Source organism: Arachis ipaensis, chromosome B10 (assembly GCF_000816755.2).
Source record: "Arachis ipaensis cultivar K30076 chromosome B10, Araip1.1, whole genome shotgun sequence".
Classification (NCBI taxonomy): domain Eukaryota; kingdom Viridiplantae; phylum Streptophyta; class Magnoliopsida; order Fabales; family Fabaceae; genus Arachis; species Arachis ipaensis.
This window is the reverse complement of record NC_029794.2, coordinates 113,064,615-113,085,166: the sequence shown is the minus strand read 5'-3', so window position 1 is coordinate 113,085,166 and position 20,552 is coordinate 113,064,615. Positions and strand designations below refer to the sequence as shown.

Below are 20,552 nucleotides of genomic sequence, written 5' to 3'. Positions count from 1 at the left end.
AATTTAATTGAAGTTTTTAATATATTTTAAAATTATTCTGGTTATATAAATAGAAAATAAGGAATAAGAATTATTATTATAAAATAATTAGATTTTAGACATTAGAATATGTAGTTTTTAATGTATCTAATAAAAATTAGATTTATGTTTAAGATTCGTTTAAGGTTTATTGATATGGGAGATGTTAGGTAGACAAAAAATAATTACAATATAGAAATGACATGTAAAAATTTCTATTCTCTTGATAAGTAAGTGACATACACCTACTATTTTACTGCATATTTGGAGTCATTAATCTTCTTTCTAAAATCAGTTTCAGTTTCTCTCAAATCAAATCCTTAACATCTCTCAATCACATTATTATCCATTAAATGCAATAATTCTCTGCAAAAATTATGGAAGTTAAATTAAAAATGTTTAACAACTTCTACCATAGTTCTGAAAACCGGACCGGACCGGCCGGTTCAACCGGAATAATCGGGAACCGATCACCTAATCGGTCCGGACAATATAAAAAACCGTCTGACAAAAAACTGATAAAAAAATCGGTCAAACCAGCGGTTAACCGGTGAACCGGGAGAACCGTCCGATTTTTTAACGGTTTTTAGTTTGAAAACTAAAATGCTAAACGACGTCGTTTTTTTCTATTAAAAAAAAAACGCGTAAAAAAGGAACGCAGCGTCGAAGCCCTAATCAGTTTCCCTTCCCCTCTCCAGATTCCAGAAATCACCACCATTCACCCAAGCTCCAGAAATCACCATCGCCACCAATCACCATCGCCACCCACAGCCATCAGTGAAGCCCACCGCCATCGCCATCGCCATCGCATCCCGTTTTGAATTTTCTTTTTTTTTTTTAAAAAAAGGGTGAAACTGAAAACTGAAAAAACGCGTGTTGAATTGGTGATACCCTAATCCCTAATCTGGTAATCCAAGAAAGAAGCAAGAACTAAGAAGCCAAGAGGCAAGAACACTCCCACTCCCCGTCGAAGAACAACCTCCGTGAATCCAAACCGACGCCGGCGCTAGGGCCAGTCACCATCGCGGGCCACTCACCGTCGCGGGCACTCACCGTCGCGGGCACTCTCCGTCGCGGGTCAGTCACCGTCGCGGGCCACTCACCGTCGCTGCTCACTCACGTCGCGGGTAAGTTCTGGGTTTCTACTTTCTGGCATTGTTTTCAACTTTTCATTTTTGGTTCTGGCTTTGTGTTCCTCACTTCCTCAGACTTCAGTTCTTCTGTTCTTGTTTTTTTAATTTTTTAATTTTTTAATTTTGTTTTTTATATGATTAATCAAATGTGAATAAATTTGTTGTAGCTTGAATTTGAATACTTGAATATTTGAATTCTGCTCTGTTCAATAATGAATACTTGAATAATTTTGTTTTTCATTTTTTGATTTCTTCAATTCTGCTCTGTTGAATACTTGAATGCCATATGATGAAATATATTGGTCTGGATTCTGGGTTTTTCAATTCTGCAATGTTAAAAAATTTGAATCTGTTCAATTCTGGGTTTATGAGATAATTTAAAGAATACAATAAGACGTATAATTTAAAATTTGATAATATTAATTATAAAAATTATTAATTATAGACATCATAGGTATGAAATTATGAATATTATGAGTATAAATTATGGATATTATTAATATGAAATTATGGATGTTATGTGTATGAATTTATGGATGTTATGAGTAAATTTATCAATTGAATAAATTAATTTAAGAATTTGACATTTTTTTAAAATTTAATTATGATAAAATTTAAAAATATTTGTATTAACTTTATAGTTACTTATGCAATAACTAAAAAATGATACGTGTATGGATGTAATATCTAATAAATATGAATTTAATTTTTAGATGTTAGTTGTATGTAATTATAGATGTTATGTATATGAACGTATGAATGTTATGTATATGAACTTAGTAGTACAATATAATTATAAATACACATAAAAACACAAAAAAGAAATAAATCGGTTCATTACCATACCTCATCAAAACTAATGTGATTTTTCATATTCTCAAAAATTGGTTGACTGACAACAACCTCGTCGGATGAGTCCGTCTGTTGTTCAAATTCTTCATCCACACCTTCTATCATAAGTACCGAGGTCGAATTTAATTGTCATACTATTTGCAATGATAAAAATGACTTCTTGTAAAATTTCTTGGCTTATTCTAAATTTCTAAGTGTGCTTGCAATGGTATTAGAGTTGTGAATTTTGAATGAAAATAATTGAATTAATGGAAACAAAACCATATTAGGGTAGTTTTCAAGTTTTGTATCTCCATTGATGATGATAAATGACTTAACAAAAATAAAAAATCAATTACAATTAAATCATTTAATACAAATTATCATTACCGTTATTTATAATTATTATTAGTTTTTATTGTATTCTTAAATATAAAAATTAAATCATAAAAGAAAATATTAAGTATTGATTACAAGAATGCCTAATAATAAGGAATATGATATTATAATTAATGTCATTAATAAATGGGGCTGATAAGAATATGATAAATGGATTAATAGGAGAGTGAGATAAAAAATAAAACTGTTATTAAGTTATATAAATGAAGTAAATTATAGAAAGTTTTGACTAATTATGACTGAAAATTTTTGGTTACCAAACTTTTTTCTATTGATATATGGCTACGTTTTGTAGGATTCACGGATGTTGCAATGTACCATTTAATGCCGCCGGATTCGTACAATTAAATTCTGGAGGGGTATTTATGGGAGACTGTCTTTTATCACGTTTCCCATATTAGAGTTGTCCAATGTCAGTCGACATCGGTTAATGCTCTGATTGAAAGATGGTGCCATGAGACTCACACATTCCATTTTTCGATTGGTGAGTGTGTTGTAACGTTGGAGGATGTGACGATAATTCTTAGTCTTCCGACGAATGGTCTGCCAATTACAAGACCGACCCTCAGTAGTTATGAGGCCTTAGAGGCTGAATGTTTGGATCAGTTTAGTGTTGCACCTAGGAAGAAAGACTGTAGAGGAAGCTTCATAAAGTTGACGTAGTTTCGAGAATTGAAAGATTGTTTAGTGTTGGCTAATGATATTGACATTCTTAAATACGTATCTTAATAATAAAATCTATCTATCGTATAATAATAAATTTATATTTGTGTTAAAATTTGACTAAAATATATTAGCCTTCATTGTTATTTAATGACTAGGATTTATTTTGAGAATTTTTTTATATAAAATATTAGAAGTTTTAGTTATTATTAGTTTATATTTCTAGTTAATTTATATTTGTAGCAAGGTTCTGAAAACCGAACCGGTTATCAAACCGCTCTAGTTATTGGTTTACTGGTTCATAGGTTCAACCAGTTCGACCATGGTAGAACTGAAAAAATCGTTTTATAATAAAATAATAAATAAACACATTAAAACATAATTATAGTCTAATATAAATCTTAAAGTATTATCCAAATTAAAAGTACTACATAGACCAGAATGTTATGATCTCATTCAAATACAAACTCAAAAGTCAAATAACAAAAACAACCAATCAAACATAAACATAAGATGCTAGCATCCAACTAATTCAAGTTTGTCATCAATCATCAAAATCTGCCATAACTTGTTGCAGATTTGCTTCGTTGATATCATCACCTTCATGTCCACTACTAGGACTAGAAAAATCAAGTGTTGCAGAATAAAATGTACTACTACTACCACCACCACCACCACCTTGATCTAAATCAGCATCAATCTCATCTAACTAAATATATAACGTATTATCAATACATTAAAGATTAAAACTGTTGTAATAAATTATCAGACAATAAATTATAATACTCACGAAGCAAGTCTTCAATATTACTTGGAAGATCAGGCTCTTTTTCAACAACCTCTTCCGTCACCCAAAAGTCAACCAAATCAATACTTTCAATATCGATTGGATCATATTGCACCTTTTGCTTTCTCTTTTGTCTTTCCGTTCTAAAAAATTAAATACCATATATGATAAGCCTAGTATATTAACTACACAAAATCTCATGATATGAAATGAAAGGATAAAATCTATATTACCTGGATTTAAGACGTAAATTATATGTAACATACACAATATCACTTAGCCTATCATGCTCCAATCTATTCCTTCTTTTTGTATGAATTTGATCAAAAAGACTCCAATTTCGTTCACATCCCGAAGAAGCAGATGCTTGGCTAAGAATGCGAACTGCCATGTTTTGTAAACATAGAGCAGAACTACCAAACAACCTCCACCATTCATCTACAAGTTACAATCCCATAGCTTAACTATTAGTTATCAAATTAAGGAAATGAAAACATAAAATAACTAAAAAAGTAATTATCAAATAGATACTCTTACTAGGTTGAAGTTTTTTTGCAGCTCGAAAAGCTTCAGGCCTATCAAAGCTTTCTTTTCGATCTTTATATAAGTGTATTTCTTTCATTGCCTCAACTGAATCTAAATTATTAACCTTGCAATGCAATGTAACAAGATCAAGTAAACCTCGCATGACATCAGGTGCTTCTTTATAATTTTCATCGAGAAAGCAAGCAGGATTCAAGAAATAAGCCGCTGCATGAAGTTTTTTTTCAAATGTTTGTCCCATCTTGAGTTGATAATCTCTGTGTAAGGTTGATATGCAGTCTTACTATGCTTGAACATTTCTTTGATTCCATTTTCTGACCTCGTCATACCTTCATAAACAATTCCCAATGATGGTTTATCATCGGCATCTACCAACCTCATCAATTTAATCAATGAACTCACAATTTTGCATGCAGTAAAACAATCATCCCAAAATTTATTGTCTAGGATAATTGCACTCATAGCTCTTCCTAATTTGTGTCCGGTAAAGTGTGTATCAACAACCAATGCTTGTAAATCCATTTTGCACTCAAAGATACTCTTCAATATGATGAAGACAGTGGCAAAATGAGTTACACCTGGACGAACAATCTCCTTCCAAGTAGTTCTTTGTCTTAGCCAAGACAAGAACACTGTATGATTATACACAAACACAGTAATCTTCGAAGCACGTGTTGCAAGGTTAAAAATATGTGGCATGCTGCTTATATCTTTTAGAATAAGATTCAAGCAATAAGCAGCACAAGGTGACCAGTGAATATTTTCAAACTTCTTATTAATAAGCCTACCAGTAGCAACATAATTCGCTTCATTATCAGTCACTACATGAATAATATTATCAGGTCCAATCTATTCAATCACCTCCGAAAATAAGTCACACAAGCTTGAAGCATTTTTTTACCACATTTAAAGCATCTACAGATTTTACAAAGCACAACCCTTTCGAACAATAAGCCAAAAAATTAATCAACGTTCTTTGCCTTTGATCTGTCCAACCATCAACCATGAGGATATATCCAATTTCTTTCCAATCAGACCTATAGCTATAAACAACTATTTGACACTCCCTTTTGAGATCGGCTAATAAATTAACCCTCAGCTTATCATAAGAAGGACCTTTATAACTAGGCCCAATGCCAGCAACACCATCCAACATATCTTGAAAAATGGTGACATGACCGTATTGAAAGGAATCCTACAATCCAAAAGCCATCTAGCCACTCGCTTATCAACTTCATGAAGCGCCTCTTTGTTTTGAAACACACTTTTCAGACTTGGTTGACTTCCCGGAGTTGTTCTTGGTGCAAACATAGGAGGAATAATAGTTTTTGCTTTCTTTTTGGGATCGCCTCCAATCACCTGCTTAGTTGGTAACTGATTCGGAGTTTGTTGTTCTTCTTGCGCTATTACTTCATGAATTGCATCCTCAATCTCATCACTACCCTCTTCATTGAAACTTACTTTTCTTTTACTACTTTTACTTTTCTAAATCTCTTTCAATAAACCTTCCATTTGTTTTTCTATGTCATAAGGGACCTTAGAACATTTCTTAATATCTCCACCTATCTTCGCCAAATGATTTTTCATTCTATTAATTCTCCTGCCCCTAAAAGTACTCAGAAAAAATAAGCATTGGTAATGCGGTTTTCCATTTATATTTTGTAAAGCAACATATCTCCAAGCAGGATCAGTTTTTTCCCGAACATTAGAAGTATGTTATTGACTTTCGTTAGATCCGGGAGGAAGAGAAGGTTCATTCGAAGCCGAATTATTCTCAGCATTATTATTCTTAGGTATTTCTTGGTTGATATTCTCATCCATACCTAAACATTACCAGCAATCTAATAACAATACAATCCAATCCAATTATTCAATTAAAACGGGCAAACAGTCAATAACAATCCATTCCAATAACAATACAATCCAATCCAATAACAATACAAAGTTCACAGTTCTGAATCAGTAACTTAGTTCAGTTGAAACAGGCAAACAATTATTCAATCAATTATTCAATCACTATATCACTATATCAGTTCACACTTCACAGTTCACAAAAAAATAATTATTCAATCACTATATCACCATATCAATTCACAGTTGAATGACTTGAATCAGAGTTCACAGAGCTTCACTATATCAGAGTTCAATCATAAATTCATAGTTAATAAAAAAATTACCTAGAGAACATGCAAGAGACTGTGGTTGCGGAGAGGGACAGAGACCCTGAGAGACAGAGACAGAGACACCGAGTGACCAAGGGAGACAGAGCATGCAAGAGTGGTGGAGCAGATGGTGGCTTCGAAGGTTGCGATGGCTGCTGCGCGATGGAGGCTTCGAAGGTTGCACTGGCTACTGCGCGATGGAGGGAAAGTGAGCTAACACGAGGCGGTGGTTATTCGAAGGAACGACGACGACGGCGGCACGAGATGGTGGCTGGATGGAGGTGAGCTCGATGAGATTGAGAGGACTGAGGAGCCCTCCCTGGACTGAGTGTGTGTGAGAGACTGAGAGGAGCTTGATTAAGGCTTGGCTTGCGCGATGGAGTAAGAGTTAGGGATTGCTGGTGAGTGACACAGCAACATTTAGTTGCCTTTTCAAAAATCGGTCAGGTCACGGTTCGGTTTGACCGACCAGTTCCCGACTGGTTCACCGGTTTGATGGCGGTTTTTGAAATCTACGGTTTTGCCTTTTGTCTGAACCACTTTTCTCAATGGTTTGCGGTTCGACCGATTCGACCGGCTGATCTGAACCGGTTTTCAGAACCTTGATTATAACCCATTCTATCTATGTTGGGTTATGAAAAATCAACATCTTCTTTTTCTTCAAACTCAACATATAACTTGATAAGTGAGGTTTGTGCTCTAATTTAATGGTAGGTCAAAAGTTTTTCCTGCATACTAACTTCATCAGCCACATGCATTATTTGAAATTGAATGAAACTACCAAATACTAGCACAGGCTGCCTGTACAAAATATTTATCACTCTATTCAGTATTTGATGATTTACACTTTGAGAAAGTATATTATTAAATCATTCATATGTTATCGAAAGAGAAACAACAATAACACATGGATTTTCACATAAAAAACTCATACCCTCATGTGTATCATGCAAAATCTGACTATTGTAATATTTTTTTAAACTAATATAATTCTCCATTTAATATACTCAATACATTTACCCACAAATTTTTTTCACTCAACATATGTAAAGCCAACTACTAAATAACACTCTCAAAACCTAAAAACGAAAAACAACTTTGTGTTGCTCACTTCTATTTCTCCACAATATGTTCTCAAAATAACACCATGGCTCTTTTTATAGTTAGTTTTATATTTTTTTATTCGTGTGAGTACAAAATGTCAATGACTTTTTACTTTTACTACACAACGTTAACATTGTTTTGACCAATTTCAACTTTTAAATCTATATAATAGGCAAAACATTGTTGTTATTTTTCATTTTTTTTATTTAAAAAAAACATTCACAAATCGGCATTGCTGTTTTCTAATAGTAAAATTTTTAAATAATTATTTTATTACAAAACGGCATTGCCGTTTTGATTTTAAATGATTAAAAATTTTAACGTACAATTTGGCAATGTTGTTTTAATTTGTGGTGTTCTGACACATTAAATTTTGGGTTAAGTGCGATTTTAGTTCTTAGATATAGATCGAAAATTTTTTTCGTCTCTAACATTTTTTTTGCATAAAAAATCGTCCCTATGGTTCAGCTAAGTTTTAAAATCGTCCTTTAAACCAAAATACCATTCTCCAACAAACTTTCTTCACCAAAATACTCAGTTTCGCTTTTTTTCCTTCTTCTTCATTACAGCATCAGCAATAATAATAATGGAATTAGAAGCCAAAACAATGTAATAAACAAAAGAAACAGAATTAGAAGAATCAACAATGTAATTAACAAATCAACAAATATCAAAGAATCAGAAATAGAAGAGTCAACAATGTAATAAAAAAGAAATACAAGCAGAAATCAGTACCAAAGAATCAACAAATCTGCATTTCAAATATCAAAGAATCAACAAAAAAAAATAGAATTGGAACCCTACGAAAATGGCGACCACGCAAGGAATAGCAGCGAGCGGCGATGAGCAGGAGCAGAAACAGCGACGCTGCGCGTGACATCCTCCCTCACCGATCTACTGGCGTCGACGTCAAACACTGGTGCAGGAGCATAAATGGCAACGTAGTGTGCGATGTCCGTCCTCTCTCCTCAGTGTCGTCACCACCTACCTCTTTCTCGTTTTTCTTCTTCCTTTTCCCCTTATTCTTCTTTCCCGTATTCTTTTTCTCTCTCTCTCTCTCTCTCTCAACTTCAAACACTCTTTTTCTTTTATTTTATTTATTTTTTTATTTTATAATTTTTTTGTTAGGAGTAATTTGGTCCAAAATTTTAAGATTTAAGTAAAAATGACGATTTTAAAACCAAGTTAAACCTTAGAGACGATTTTGTATGCAAAAAAAGGTTGAAGACGAAAAATATTTTCAGCCTAAACTTTAAGAATCAAAATCGTACTTAACCTTTAAAGTTTTCTCCCATGGCATTGTGTAACTCACGCATAGGAAAAATAATGAAGAAAATCACTCATCTTCTACAATATTAAGAAAAAGCAGTCTAATTTCGAGGATTTTTTTAAGCAAATAATTTAAATATTTTATTTATGGATATAGATAATTTGTAGCCTATTTACCAATCTGTATTCTCTTATTTATCTCGTTTATACTATAAATGATATGAACTACGTTTTGTGTTGCACGTATCACGTTTGCACATGTGTTGTAAAATGGGCTTATCTTACTTACAATATAAACGAGATAAGCAAGGACCGCACCTATATAAGAAAGTTGTTTACAACGTGACTCATGTTACTCTCACACCCTTTTTGACTTTCTTTCTCTCTTTTTTGGACATTTCTCTTGATATTCTTGAGGTAATCTGACATTATGGTGCAAAGATGTACAAAATAATGACATCAACCGCCTGAATGTAATGTATCATATCGTTGGAGTGATTGACTTTCAAGGTTAGTGTTGTTATTTTTCTTTTTTAGTTAAATAAGCATATAGTTATAGTTAGAGTATTTTTATAGATTTAGTATCTATTATATATGACTGGATTAGATGTTATTTTAGAAACATAAAATAAGTTAATTGTCATGTTATTAGCATTTGTTAAGTGGTGGAATGTATTATTAGTAAATTTTAATTAATGAATTTAATTTAATTTATTAGTTAATTTAATTTATTTAGTAAATATTTATTACATTTTTTTATTTCTTTAATTCGAATTTTATATTTTTAATTTTAATTTATGTTTGTGAGAGACCTCGCTTATTAACTGCACCTTGTAAAATAGGGAGAGTAACTGATGGGTTGGACTGTATAGGAGGTAAGAAGACACTATATATAAGGTTACTATCCAACTGTCGATGGTCTTGAGACATGGTGGGGTTAAACAGGTGTGCAGACTGCCAAATTTACGCATCTCCTAACGTATTAAAATATAATCAGTAGGCATTTAAAACCAAAATAATCATGATAAATAAGAATATGCATTACACTATAAAGTAAGGCTTACCAATATCCGAGATTCTATCGCATTGGTCACAATATTGAAAACTTCATGACTGCCTCTCTACTTTGCATTGGTGTTTCTTTGAACATCGCGTCCAGATGCAATATATGATAGGACTGGATACATGTGATAACTTCGAAATTGGTTATGGGTAGGTAGAAGATACCGAACTAAAGTACCAACTGGAGTCTTTGGTACAAACTCTTTCTCCTCCTCATTTTCAAAAGAATCACTATCGTTGCTATTGGTAACATACTCTTCATCGGACTCATTACCGTCTACGTCTATGTCTACCACTAGACTAGCACAGTGCAGCGGTGATGGTGCAAGACGTGAGTCATCCTAGATAAAATTTGAGTGGCCACCACCACTAACATTACCAATCTCCACAAAAAGTTTCATCATTTGTTCGCTAGAATTCTCCCGTTGATATCAAACATGAGATGCGCATGCTCATCCCATCAAGCCAAAATAGACGAAACTGAAGTACTCCATATTTCATCGGTGATACAAACCTATACCTAACTCTTCTAACCTATTTTGTCCCATTATTACTGAAGTTCGTCAATATTAGATTCTTTAACTCAGATAAAAAATTTACTCTTCGAGTGCACAATATAGTAAGATTATCATACTCAAATATAACTCCAGTGTAACTGTTTTTCAAATGACAATTAAAATAGACACTTACAACAATATATCTACTATTACTAGACATTTTTACTAAATTTATTGAAGAAAGGGAGGAAAAGAAGTTAAATGTTTGTGGAAAATACAAAATAATTGTCGATCTTTTTATAGCTGCTCGAAATATGTCGTACTTTATCTCGTTTACAGTGCACACAAATTAATTTTTTTAATATCTCATTTGTAGTGTAAACAAGATATGTGTTGATCACTCTCTTTCATGTATCACGTATGTAAATGTGATACGTGCAACGTGAAATATGACTTATTTCGTTTACAGTATAAATAGATATGCACAAATTTATTTCGTTTATACTATAAATAAGATAAATGAAAAAATATAAATTGATAAATCAATTACAATTATTTATATCCATAAATAAAATATTTAAATTATTTATTTAAAAAGAATCCCAATTTCGGACCATTTCTATTAACTAATCTATCTAAACATCTGTGTCAAAAAGAAAAATCTATCTAAACATCATTTGGGACACTTCACCTTTGCGTCAACAGATACCTGCTAACTCGGTTAGTTAGGTCCCCTCATTATCTGATGCTCATCTACTATTGATAACATTATCTATCAAAAACAAAATTTAATTATACATTGAAATTCAATCATCATTAATTTTTCACTTATCTTGGATATTGGTAATTTTTTATAAAAAAAAGGAACTTTGGAAAATAATACATGAACAATTATTTTTCAGATAATTTTAAAAAAATTATTGATTTTAGCCATGGCAATTTTCATATTTTGATTTATTAAATATAGTAGAAGTTTTAATTTCTATATGCACAAGGTATCGTATTTTGAACCTAACAAGCATTCCTAATAATTTAATCACGTTTATTTGATTGCAATTCGTTCTGTGTATCAGTGTGTGTTTATTAATCCAAGATGAAGTTCTAAACATTTTATGTCACGTGATTTACACACGTGGCATGTTTGGATTGGAAAGATATTGGACGCACGCCGCTACCTTACTCTGTCCGAAACGAGCTGAGAGTAGGTGCGACACAAGTTGAACACGATAAATTCGTGGTTCACGTTCTCAACTCCTTTTCTCTTTCTCTCTCTCTCTCTCTCCGTTCATGACCATGACGACTCAACTCCTCAAGCTCAATCTCTACCCGAAATCCAACATCTCCTTCAACCACGCACCAAATCGTCATGTTCAGTTCCTTCCCCTTCTTCCCACTAATCACCGTCGCAACGACATTCACCGCAACTGCCACCGCCCGGGATTCCTCCGGTCACATTTCCTCGTATCTAACTCGTCACGCACCGAGATTGCCTCGCCGGAGCCAGCTCAGCTAAAGACTACAGACTCCCCGCTCCTGCTCGACGTCTCCGGTATGATGTGCGGCGCCTGCGTCTCACGAGTCAAGAACATCCTCTCCGCCGATGACCGAGTTGACTCGGTCGTGGTCAACATGTTAACCGAGACCGCCGCCGTCAAGCTCAGGCGGCTCGACGAGGAGAAAGATGTGGAGGAGCCGGCGACGGTTGCGGAGAGCCTGGCCCGGAGGCTGACCGAGTGCGGTTTTCCGACGAAACGAAGGGCGTCGAGTTTGGGAGTTGCAGAGAACGTCAGGAAGTGGAAGGAGCTTGTGAAGAAGAAGGAGGAACTCGTCGCCAAAAGCCGCAGCCGTGTCGCTTTTGCTTGGGCTTTGGTGGCGCTGTGCTGTGGATCTCACGCTTCGCACGTTCTTCATTCTTTGGGGATTCACATTGGTCATGGTAATTCAGCTGCTAATTCTGGTCCAATATAAATAAACTAAATTTGGATTACACGATCATAACTTGCTTTTTATAATTCGTAGGATCGGTTTTGGAAATTCTTCACAATTCATATGTGAAAGGTGGTATAGCTCTGGGGTCTCTCTTGGGACCAGGACGAGGTTGGTTCATCTCTCTTCTATCTTGCTTTCCATATACAGCAACATCTTTTAAAATTTAAATTAAGGCACTACATAACCGAAACTTTTGTAATTATTATGTAATAATGGAAGTGACGTTTATTTATTATATATAATATAATTTAAAGATGTATTTTATTTTTTAGTTAATAATAATTATTTGTATTATAACAGTTTTGTTCTTCTTGTTATTAATTATGAATATACTTGTAAAATTTTTAATGTACTACATTCATGTAATGCAGAGTTACTCTTTGATGGCCTAAACGCATTTAGGAAGGGATCACCAAACATGAACTCTCTTGTGGGATTTGGTTCTATAGCTGCTTTTATCATCAGTTCGGTGAGATTCTCTTTGGAATTTGACCGTTCTGCTAAGCTATAAGACTGCCAAGTTCCTGTTTTGGTTTGATGAATTAATCAAACTTCATCTTCTTTCTGTAGATATCACTACTGAACCCCGGGTTGGCCTGGGATGCAACATTCTTTGATGAGCCGGTGACTTTCTTTCCTTTCATACAATCATATGTTCCGATATCTGAAACTGGAAAATATTCATTTTGATTTAGCACTTTGTTCATAGGTTATTTGTTCTCTTATTGGCGTTTTCTTGTTCATGTCAATAGTAAGCTTCTCATGTAGGGATTGCGTATTTTAGCATGCAGGTCATGCTTCTTGGTTTTGTGCTTCTTGGACGTTCTTTGGAGGAAAAGGCAAGGATTCAGGCATCTAGTGATATGAATGAACTCCTTGTAAGTTGCATTATTGTTCATCTCTTTCATCTGACAGTATCCCACAGTGGAATGTCTAAAATGCTGCCTGTACTGTATTCTTAGTCCTTGTGTTCGACGGTTGGACCCCTTTTTTTCTTAAAGATTCTTCTGTCTCTCTTGCATCCTTGTTGCAATTGAAAATATTTATTTTTGTTCCGATCTTTAACCCGTCAATTTCTAGTTTTCTAAACTTTGCTATCAGCAATCTGGAATCATATTTATGCTTACAAGAACAATAATTTCCAATGTTTGTAGGCTCTGTTGGATATTGTTAACAGTTTTGGTGAAAATTTATATCTTGGAAGCCTAAATGCAAGTGGCTTTGCAAGTTGAAGCAATGTAAATTAGGAAATATATTGATTTTCTATTTAAAATTTCAATCTTACGACTGCTATTTCCATTTTCTGATCACTTTCATATGTCAAAATGAATAATCCAGATTGGGAACTCTGGTTGAAATAAGTGCATCATTTATGAGTATTATACATCGTTATAGTTTTTTTTCTTTCCCCTGTAAAGAGTGTCATTTTTCTGTTGGAGTAATTATTAAACTTAATTATTTTTCCATTATTTAGTCTTATGTGATTCCATTGTTGTGTATTTTTGCCAGTCATTGATATCTACTCAGTCAAGACTTGTGGTTACTTCATCGGAAGGTTCACCATCTACAGAGAGTGTGCTCGGTTCTAACACAATTTGCGTTGAAGTCCCAACTGATGATATCCGAGTAGGTGACTCAGTGTTGGTGTTGCCTGGAGAGACTATTCCTATAGATGTAAGCATTTCTGACTGTTTAGCGAAATTCAGCCTATTTTATTGAAACAGATAAAGCAGTATTGTGGTGCCTGAGTTAAGTTCTAGCATCATCATCTCGATTATGCATAGTAATTTCATGGTGCCCATGACCAGGTAGATTTTTTGACCCAATCATCAGTAGCTTATAAAGTATAATAATGACATTGTCCTGACAAGCAGTTTCAACTTTCAAGTCTTCTATGCTTGAAATGAACTGCATCCCTTCATATCTTAAGATTGAGAATCTGATGAAAATTGTTGGTTCAATGCTCTTGCTTGCTAATGCTAGAAATACCTGGGCAGGGAAAGGTCATTTCAGGAAGAAGTGTTGTGGATGAATCCATGCTTACTGGAGAATCACTTCCTGTATTTAAGGAGGAAGGCCTCACAGTTTCTGCAGGAACTATAAATTGGGTAAGGTTATATGGAGACTTGTATATTGAATTTTATGTTGTTGCACTACATTCACATTTAGGGCTCCTGTGCAATTTTGTTTTTCTACCTTTGGTTCAGAGTGCTGTTACTAATCTAATTGATTGGCCATACAAATTCTATTTCAGGATGGACCTTTAAGGATTGAAGCTTCTTCATCTGGCTCCAACACAATGATATCCAAGATTGTACGCATGGTTAGTATTTCATCTTGTGTGATAGATTAGTAGAGAGATGCTATCTAAAATTAATAAGAAATGCTAGAGGGCCAGTAGAATTTGTTGTTTTTGGCCAATAGTTAGCCATCAATGTTTAAAAGTGTGGACTAAAAGTATATTGTTGGATTATTAGACTAAAAGAATTGGACTAATGGCTCAAAGTGCTGGCCAAAAACAATAAATTCTGCTAGCCCTTAGAGCTTTTTTCAAATTATTTCATAACAATTCAATTTTTTTCTTTTCCAGTTAATCATATAATTGTTTCCAGGCCTAATTGTTATAATGTATGCTAATTTAAATAAATTGTTAATTACTTGATTCATATGATTTCAAATCATGCACATCCGGGAATGATGGTTTAAGACTGCCTGGCTGAAAGCACATTGATGCAGGGAATAGATGGAAATCAAACATTTGCAGAGAAAATTTCCCCAATGTTGTCAAACTCATGGCTCTTTCTTGTATATTTAGGTTGAGGATGCCCAGTCACGTGAAGCACCTGTACAGAGGCTTGCTGATTCCATAGCAGGGCCATTTGTATACAGCGTAATGACTATGTCAGCAGCAACATTTGCATTTTGGTAAGTCTATTTCTGCTTTGCCTATATTTCCTTAAAAAAATTTGCCGTGTGATTTGCATCAATTATATCAAATGTTGGGGCTTATTTGACAAAGTGGAGACTATTGTTAATTTATTTTCACATTTTAATCCAAACGGTATAGTTCTGCCTCTAACACATCAAAAGAAAAAAAAAAGTTGTCTCGGAATCTGGCAATAAGATTTATGATTATCTTTCAATTTTAATTCTTCTAAGGAAAAAAGATTCATGTATGGCTCATATACCATTTAGCTTTAACAAGTTTCTTGCAATTGTCTCCAGGTACTATATTGGATCAAACATATTTCCTGATGTTTTGCTCAATGATATTGCGGGCCCAGAAGGGGATCCTTTGCTTTTGAGTTTAAAGCTTGCTGTAGATGTTTTGGTGAGTGATTTTAAAATTCTACTTCAGATCTATGATGAGAAGTTTGTTAAAAGTTTTAAAAGTACTCCTAATTTTTATTGTTTTAATTTTGTCTTAGAAGTTTTCGATTTGCACCAAATTTATCCCTTAACGACTAATTTTTCAAAAAGTTTATGACCAATTCAGCAATAATTTTACAAGAACAATCTTCAACACAAGTAAATCAGATATCCTTATTATGCATTATTGTTAGATTGGTCCTAAACTTTTTTAAAATTTAGCTGTCAAGGGTATATTTGATGCAAATCGAAAATATTTGTGATAAAATTGAAACAAAATAAAACTTAGGGGCATTTTTGAAACTTTTGACAAATTTCAACAAACAACAACAACAAAACCTTGTCCCACTAGGTGGAGTCGGCCACATGAATCAAACGACGTCATTGAGTTCTATCGTGTATCATGTCTATAGAGAGACCGTTTATATGTAAATCTCGTTTGATAATCTCATGGATGGTCTTCCTCTGTCTTTCACCTCTTGTCCATCTTCCATCTCATCCACTCTCCTGACTAGGTGTTCTGTCGGTCTTCTTCTCACATGTCCAAATCACCTGAAACGCGATTCTATCATCTTTTCCACAATAGGTGCTACTCTAACTCTCTCTTTTATATCTTCGTTCCTTATTTTATCCAATTGCGTATGACCACTTATCTATCTCAACATCATCTCTGTCACACTTAACTTATATTCGTGCTCCCCTTTGGCCGCCCAACACCCTGTACCATAAAGCATAACCGGTTTGATAGCAGTACAATAGAATTTACCTTTAAGTTTTAAAGATACTTTCTTGTTACATATAAAACCAGATGCACTCTGTCATTTTGACCAACCTGCTTGGATCATATAATTTACATCATGTTCAATCTCTCCATTATCCTATATGATGTACCTAAGATGCTTAAAACTTTTAACTTTTTGTAGGATATTTTTTCCAATCTTTACCTTTGTATTAGGGTTTTCCCTTTGGCAGTCGAACTTACATTCCATATATTCCGTCTTGCTACGGTTTATGCGCAAACCATCTTATTTAGGTCTTTCCTTAACTCTTCCATAAGGACGATATCATCGGCAAAAAACATGCACAATGACACAGGCTCTTAGATATACTCTGTGAGTACTTCCAAGACTAATGTAAAAAGGTATGGACTTAAGGATAATCCTTAGTGTAATCCCTATACCAATAGAAAATTTTTCTATCACACCATCTTGAGTTTTCACGCTAGTTATAGCCCATCACATGTCTTTAATTGCACGAATATTTGCAATCATTACTTTCTTCCTTTCGAAAACCTTCCATAAGACCTCCCTTGGTACCATATCGTACGTTTTTTCCAAATTAATAAACACCTGTAGATCCCTTTTATTACTACGATACCTCTCTATCATCATTTTTAATAGGTATGTAGTTTCAGTGGTGGATTTGTCTGGCATAAAATCAAATTAGTTATTTGTTACTTGTGTCTTTTGTTTCATCTTCCGTTCTATTACTCTTTTCCATAACTTTATGGTATGATTCATGAGCTTGATTTCTGTATAGTTTTTACAACTTTATATATCCCTCTTATTCTTATAGATAAGTATCATGGTGTTCTTTCTCCACTCATTTGTCATCTTCTTTAACCTTAAAATCTCATTAAAAAGTATGGTCAATCAACTGATATCTTTGTCTTCAAGACCCTTCCAAATTTCAATCAGAATTTTTAATTTTACCGGGTCCTATATGTGTTGTTAAACTCTCTCCCGAAATAATTTTACAATTAATGCAAAATTTTCGGTCTACTCTTCTCAACAAAAAGTCGATTTGAGAGTTTGTCATGCCACTCTTATAGGTTATAAAATGTTCGTCTCTCTTTTTAAAATATGCATTTCCGATGACAAGGTCAAAAGTTGAGGAAAAGTCCAAAATAATTTTACTCTAGGTATTGACCACCTCAAAATCATGACCTCCGTGAATACTTTCATACCCAGTCAATTCTCTTCCAATATGGCCATTTAAATCTCTTCATAAGAAAATCTTATCTCCCAAAGGTATGTTTTGGACCAAACCCTCTAGATCCTCCTAAAACCTTATTTTATAGTGATCGGCCGAACCCACTTGCGGTGCATAGGCGCTAATCACATGAAAAGTACTTCCTTCTACCACAAGTTTGATAGAGATGATCCGATCACCCACCCTCTTGACATCCACTATGCCTTTCTTCCACTGCTTATCCACGATAATACCTACTCCATTCCTATTTTTCACTTTTCCTGAATACTAAAGTTTGAATCCGGAGATATCCAACTCCTTAGCCTTCGCGCCGACCCATTTTATTTTTTGTAAGCACATGATGTTAATCTTTCTCCTTGTCATGGTATCCACCACCTCCATGAATTTTCCTGTTAGAGTGCCTATGTGTCATGTTCCAAATCTCAACTTTTTGTCGCACCGACTTTTACCTTTTTCTTTGTGAACTAGCTTATTTACCTTCGTCCGTTCACGAAAACGCGGGAACCCTTGCTCATTTAACGCTACACCCGGGCACTAATGCTGCGGCTCTTGCTCATTTTGACACTGTACGCGATCCATACAGCGCCTTGCTTCTGGGCAACGACCTAGCTTTAGCGCAATAACGTCTTTAATCCATGTCATAAATATTCGACTAAGTTTTTATGTTGGCTGTCGAAGGCCTAACACAACTCTCCTCCTTTATTCGAGTTTGAGACCGGCTGTGTACTGCAGCTATAGCATAAGCGGAGTTACTTTTGACAAATTTCATGGACAAAAAAATACTATAACCTAATTATTAATATTTTGCATATTTTTGTGTTAAAAGTTTTAAGTCATTTCAAATAGCCTTCACCCTCCACATTATTCAGCTCTCAGACATCTGCTACAAGGCAATATTTGAAATGTTATCTATCTGAAACCAACTGTATATGTAATGGCAAGAATGTGAATAAAAGAGATGAAGAGAAAAGTTGGGTCACAGAGATGAGTGCATGAATACAACTTAATCTTCCTGTATAAAGGAGATTTATCACACAGGACAACCATGCATTGTGTTTCTAACTTACTTTGAGTTAATTGTTATTTAAATAATAAAGAGTCTTCCCTTTTGCAGGTTGTCTCTTGCCCTTGTGCACTGGGTCTTGCCACACCTACAGCGATCTTGGTTGGCACCTCCCTTGGTAAGTTGCCCATATTTTTCGCATTTATTAAACTTAACATACATGTTACTCAAAGTTACTTGAATATTGATTCCAAATGTGAAATGTATACTCCACAAGTCATGCTATAAAACCTGTTTGTTCAAATACTGAATCAATTTTCTCTAATACTAATGTTTTTTGGACCCCCCTCTCTCTGTAAATTATATTGCAAAGAAATATTACGGCCTGATAATCTGGTTCAGAATTTTAAGTACATAGTAGTATCTTTAAACCGGCCTTTACAAAGTAAGCATAACACATGTTGAAAATTGACTAGGGGCAAGAAAAGGACTTCTTATTAGAGGGGGAGATGTGCTAGAACGCTTGGCCAGTATAAATTATATTGCCCTTGACAAGGTAAATTCCAAGTCCATGGACTATTATCGTTGTCTCCCCCCTCCCCTTTTCTCCTTCACTAAACATACATATGCCACTATGTTTATGCATGCGTAATAGGGTAAGGATCCATACATGGGTGTCATTAAATCAAGATTCGTCCTAAATAACTAATGACATTAATAGGATGAATTTCTTACACTGTTGGCTTAAGTTAAATATTTTTTATGAATAAAGAAGGAAAGGCTCTCTAAGTACAATAGTAGTAGATTGACTGAAACACTCCAATTTCAGACCGGAACCCTCACCAAAGGAAAACCAGTTGTCTCCTCGGTGAGCTCTATTAATTATGGAGAATCAGAAATACTTCAGATTGCTGCTGCGGTGGAGAAAACAGCATCTCATCCAATTGCAAAGGCTATTATCAATAAAGCTGAGTCATTAGAGCTGGTCCTTCCAGTTACACAAGGGCAATTGGTAGAACCAGGCTTTGGAACATTGGCAGAAATAGATGGGCGTTTAGTTGCAGTTGGATCTTTAGAATGGGTCCATGATCGCTTCCAGATTAAAATGAACCCCTCTGATTTATTGAATCTCGAACATACTTTGATGAATCATTCATCAGAGACATCTTCAAACTATTCAAAAACTGTTGTCTATGTTGGACGTGAGGAAGAAGGCATCATTGGTTCTATTACCATATCTGACGTTGTACGTGAAGATGCTCAATCTACCGTAGCAAGGTATGTTTAATGCTGTTTGTGTACCTTCAAGCAAAAATATTAAAAAGTTCTATGGCATTATACAAAATGCACAAGTAACATTGTCATGTTCATTTGTAAGAAGAAAATATTGATTTTTCTTTTCTTGTTTACTTTCCTATTAACGGGATGCAAATTGATTGCACAGTTCTTCTTGTAGGATTTAATATATTTATGAATTCTTGTTATGCTACATTTGTTCTGTGTTGGCTGACTTTTTTAACTTATTGGAAGACTCAAGCAGAAGGGGATTGAAATGGTCCTGTTATCAGGAGACAGGGAAGAGGCAGTTGCAACTGTAGCACAGACAGTTGGGATTGGAAGCGATTTTATGAAAGCATCATTGTCCCCACAGCAGAAATCTAAGTTTATTTCATCTTTGAAAGCTTCTGGACATCATGTTGCAATGGTACGATAATTTTTATCCTCACTTAA

At 34.5% G+C, this 20,552-nt stretch overlaps 2 protein-coding genes across 2 annotated transcripts in view; one reads left to right on the top strand and one right to left on the bottom strand.

The window, feature by feature from the left end:
- On the bottom strand, positions 4,061–5,530 carry LOC107620881. Its single transcript, XM_016322978.1, has 4 exons — positions 5,371–5,530; positions 4,704–5,195; positions 4,363–4,581; positions 4,061–4,269 (listed from the first exon to the last, which is right to left on the bottom strand). Exons 1-4 carry the CDS (start codon positions 5,528–5,530, stop codon positions 4,061–4,063), a joined length of 1,080 nt encoding a protein of 359 aa, XP_016178464.1.
- LOC107623018 (copper-transporting ATPase PAA2, chloroplastic) overlaps positions 11,667–20,552 on the top strand; it is a 10,230-nt gene continuing 1,344 nt past the window's right edge. The window contains 14 exon segments of the mRNA XM_016325137.2: positions 11,667–12,404; positions 12,488–12,565; positions 12,829–12,926; positions 13,028–13,081; positions 13,249–13,335; positions 13,967–14,131; positions 14,455–14,565; positions 14,712–14,780; positions 15,273–15,382; positions 15,683–15,788; positions 18,933–18,999; positions 19,298–19,377; positions 19,651–20,099; positions 20,352–20,526. Coding sequence (XP_016180623.1) covers positions 11,756–12,404; positions 12,488–12,565; positions 12,829–12,926; positions 13,028–13,081; positions 13,249–13,335; positions 13,967–14,131; positions 14,455–14,565; positions 14,712–14,780; positions 15,273–15,382; positions 15,683–15,788; positions 18,933–18,999; positions 19,298–19,377; positions 19,651–20,099; positions 20,352–20,526 — 2,298 coding nt within the window. The 5' untranslated portion in view covers positions 11,667–11,755.

Coding starts and splice junctions, on each gene's coding strand:
- LOC107620881 (XM_016322978.1), bottom strand. CDS start 5,530: ATGTTGGATGGTGTTGCTGGCATTGGGCCTAGTTATAAAGGTCCTTCT. Junction 5,196..5,370: donor ATATATCCTCATGGTTGATG/GTTGGACAGATC, acceptor TTATTCATGTAG/TGACTGATAATGAAGCGAAT. Junction 4,270..4,362: donor AAAACTTCAACCTAGTAAGA/GTATCTATTTGA, acceptor TGTAACTTGTAG/ATGAATGGTGGAGGTTGTTT.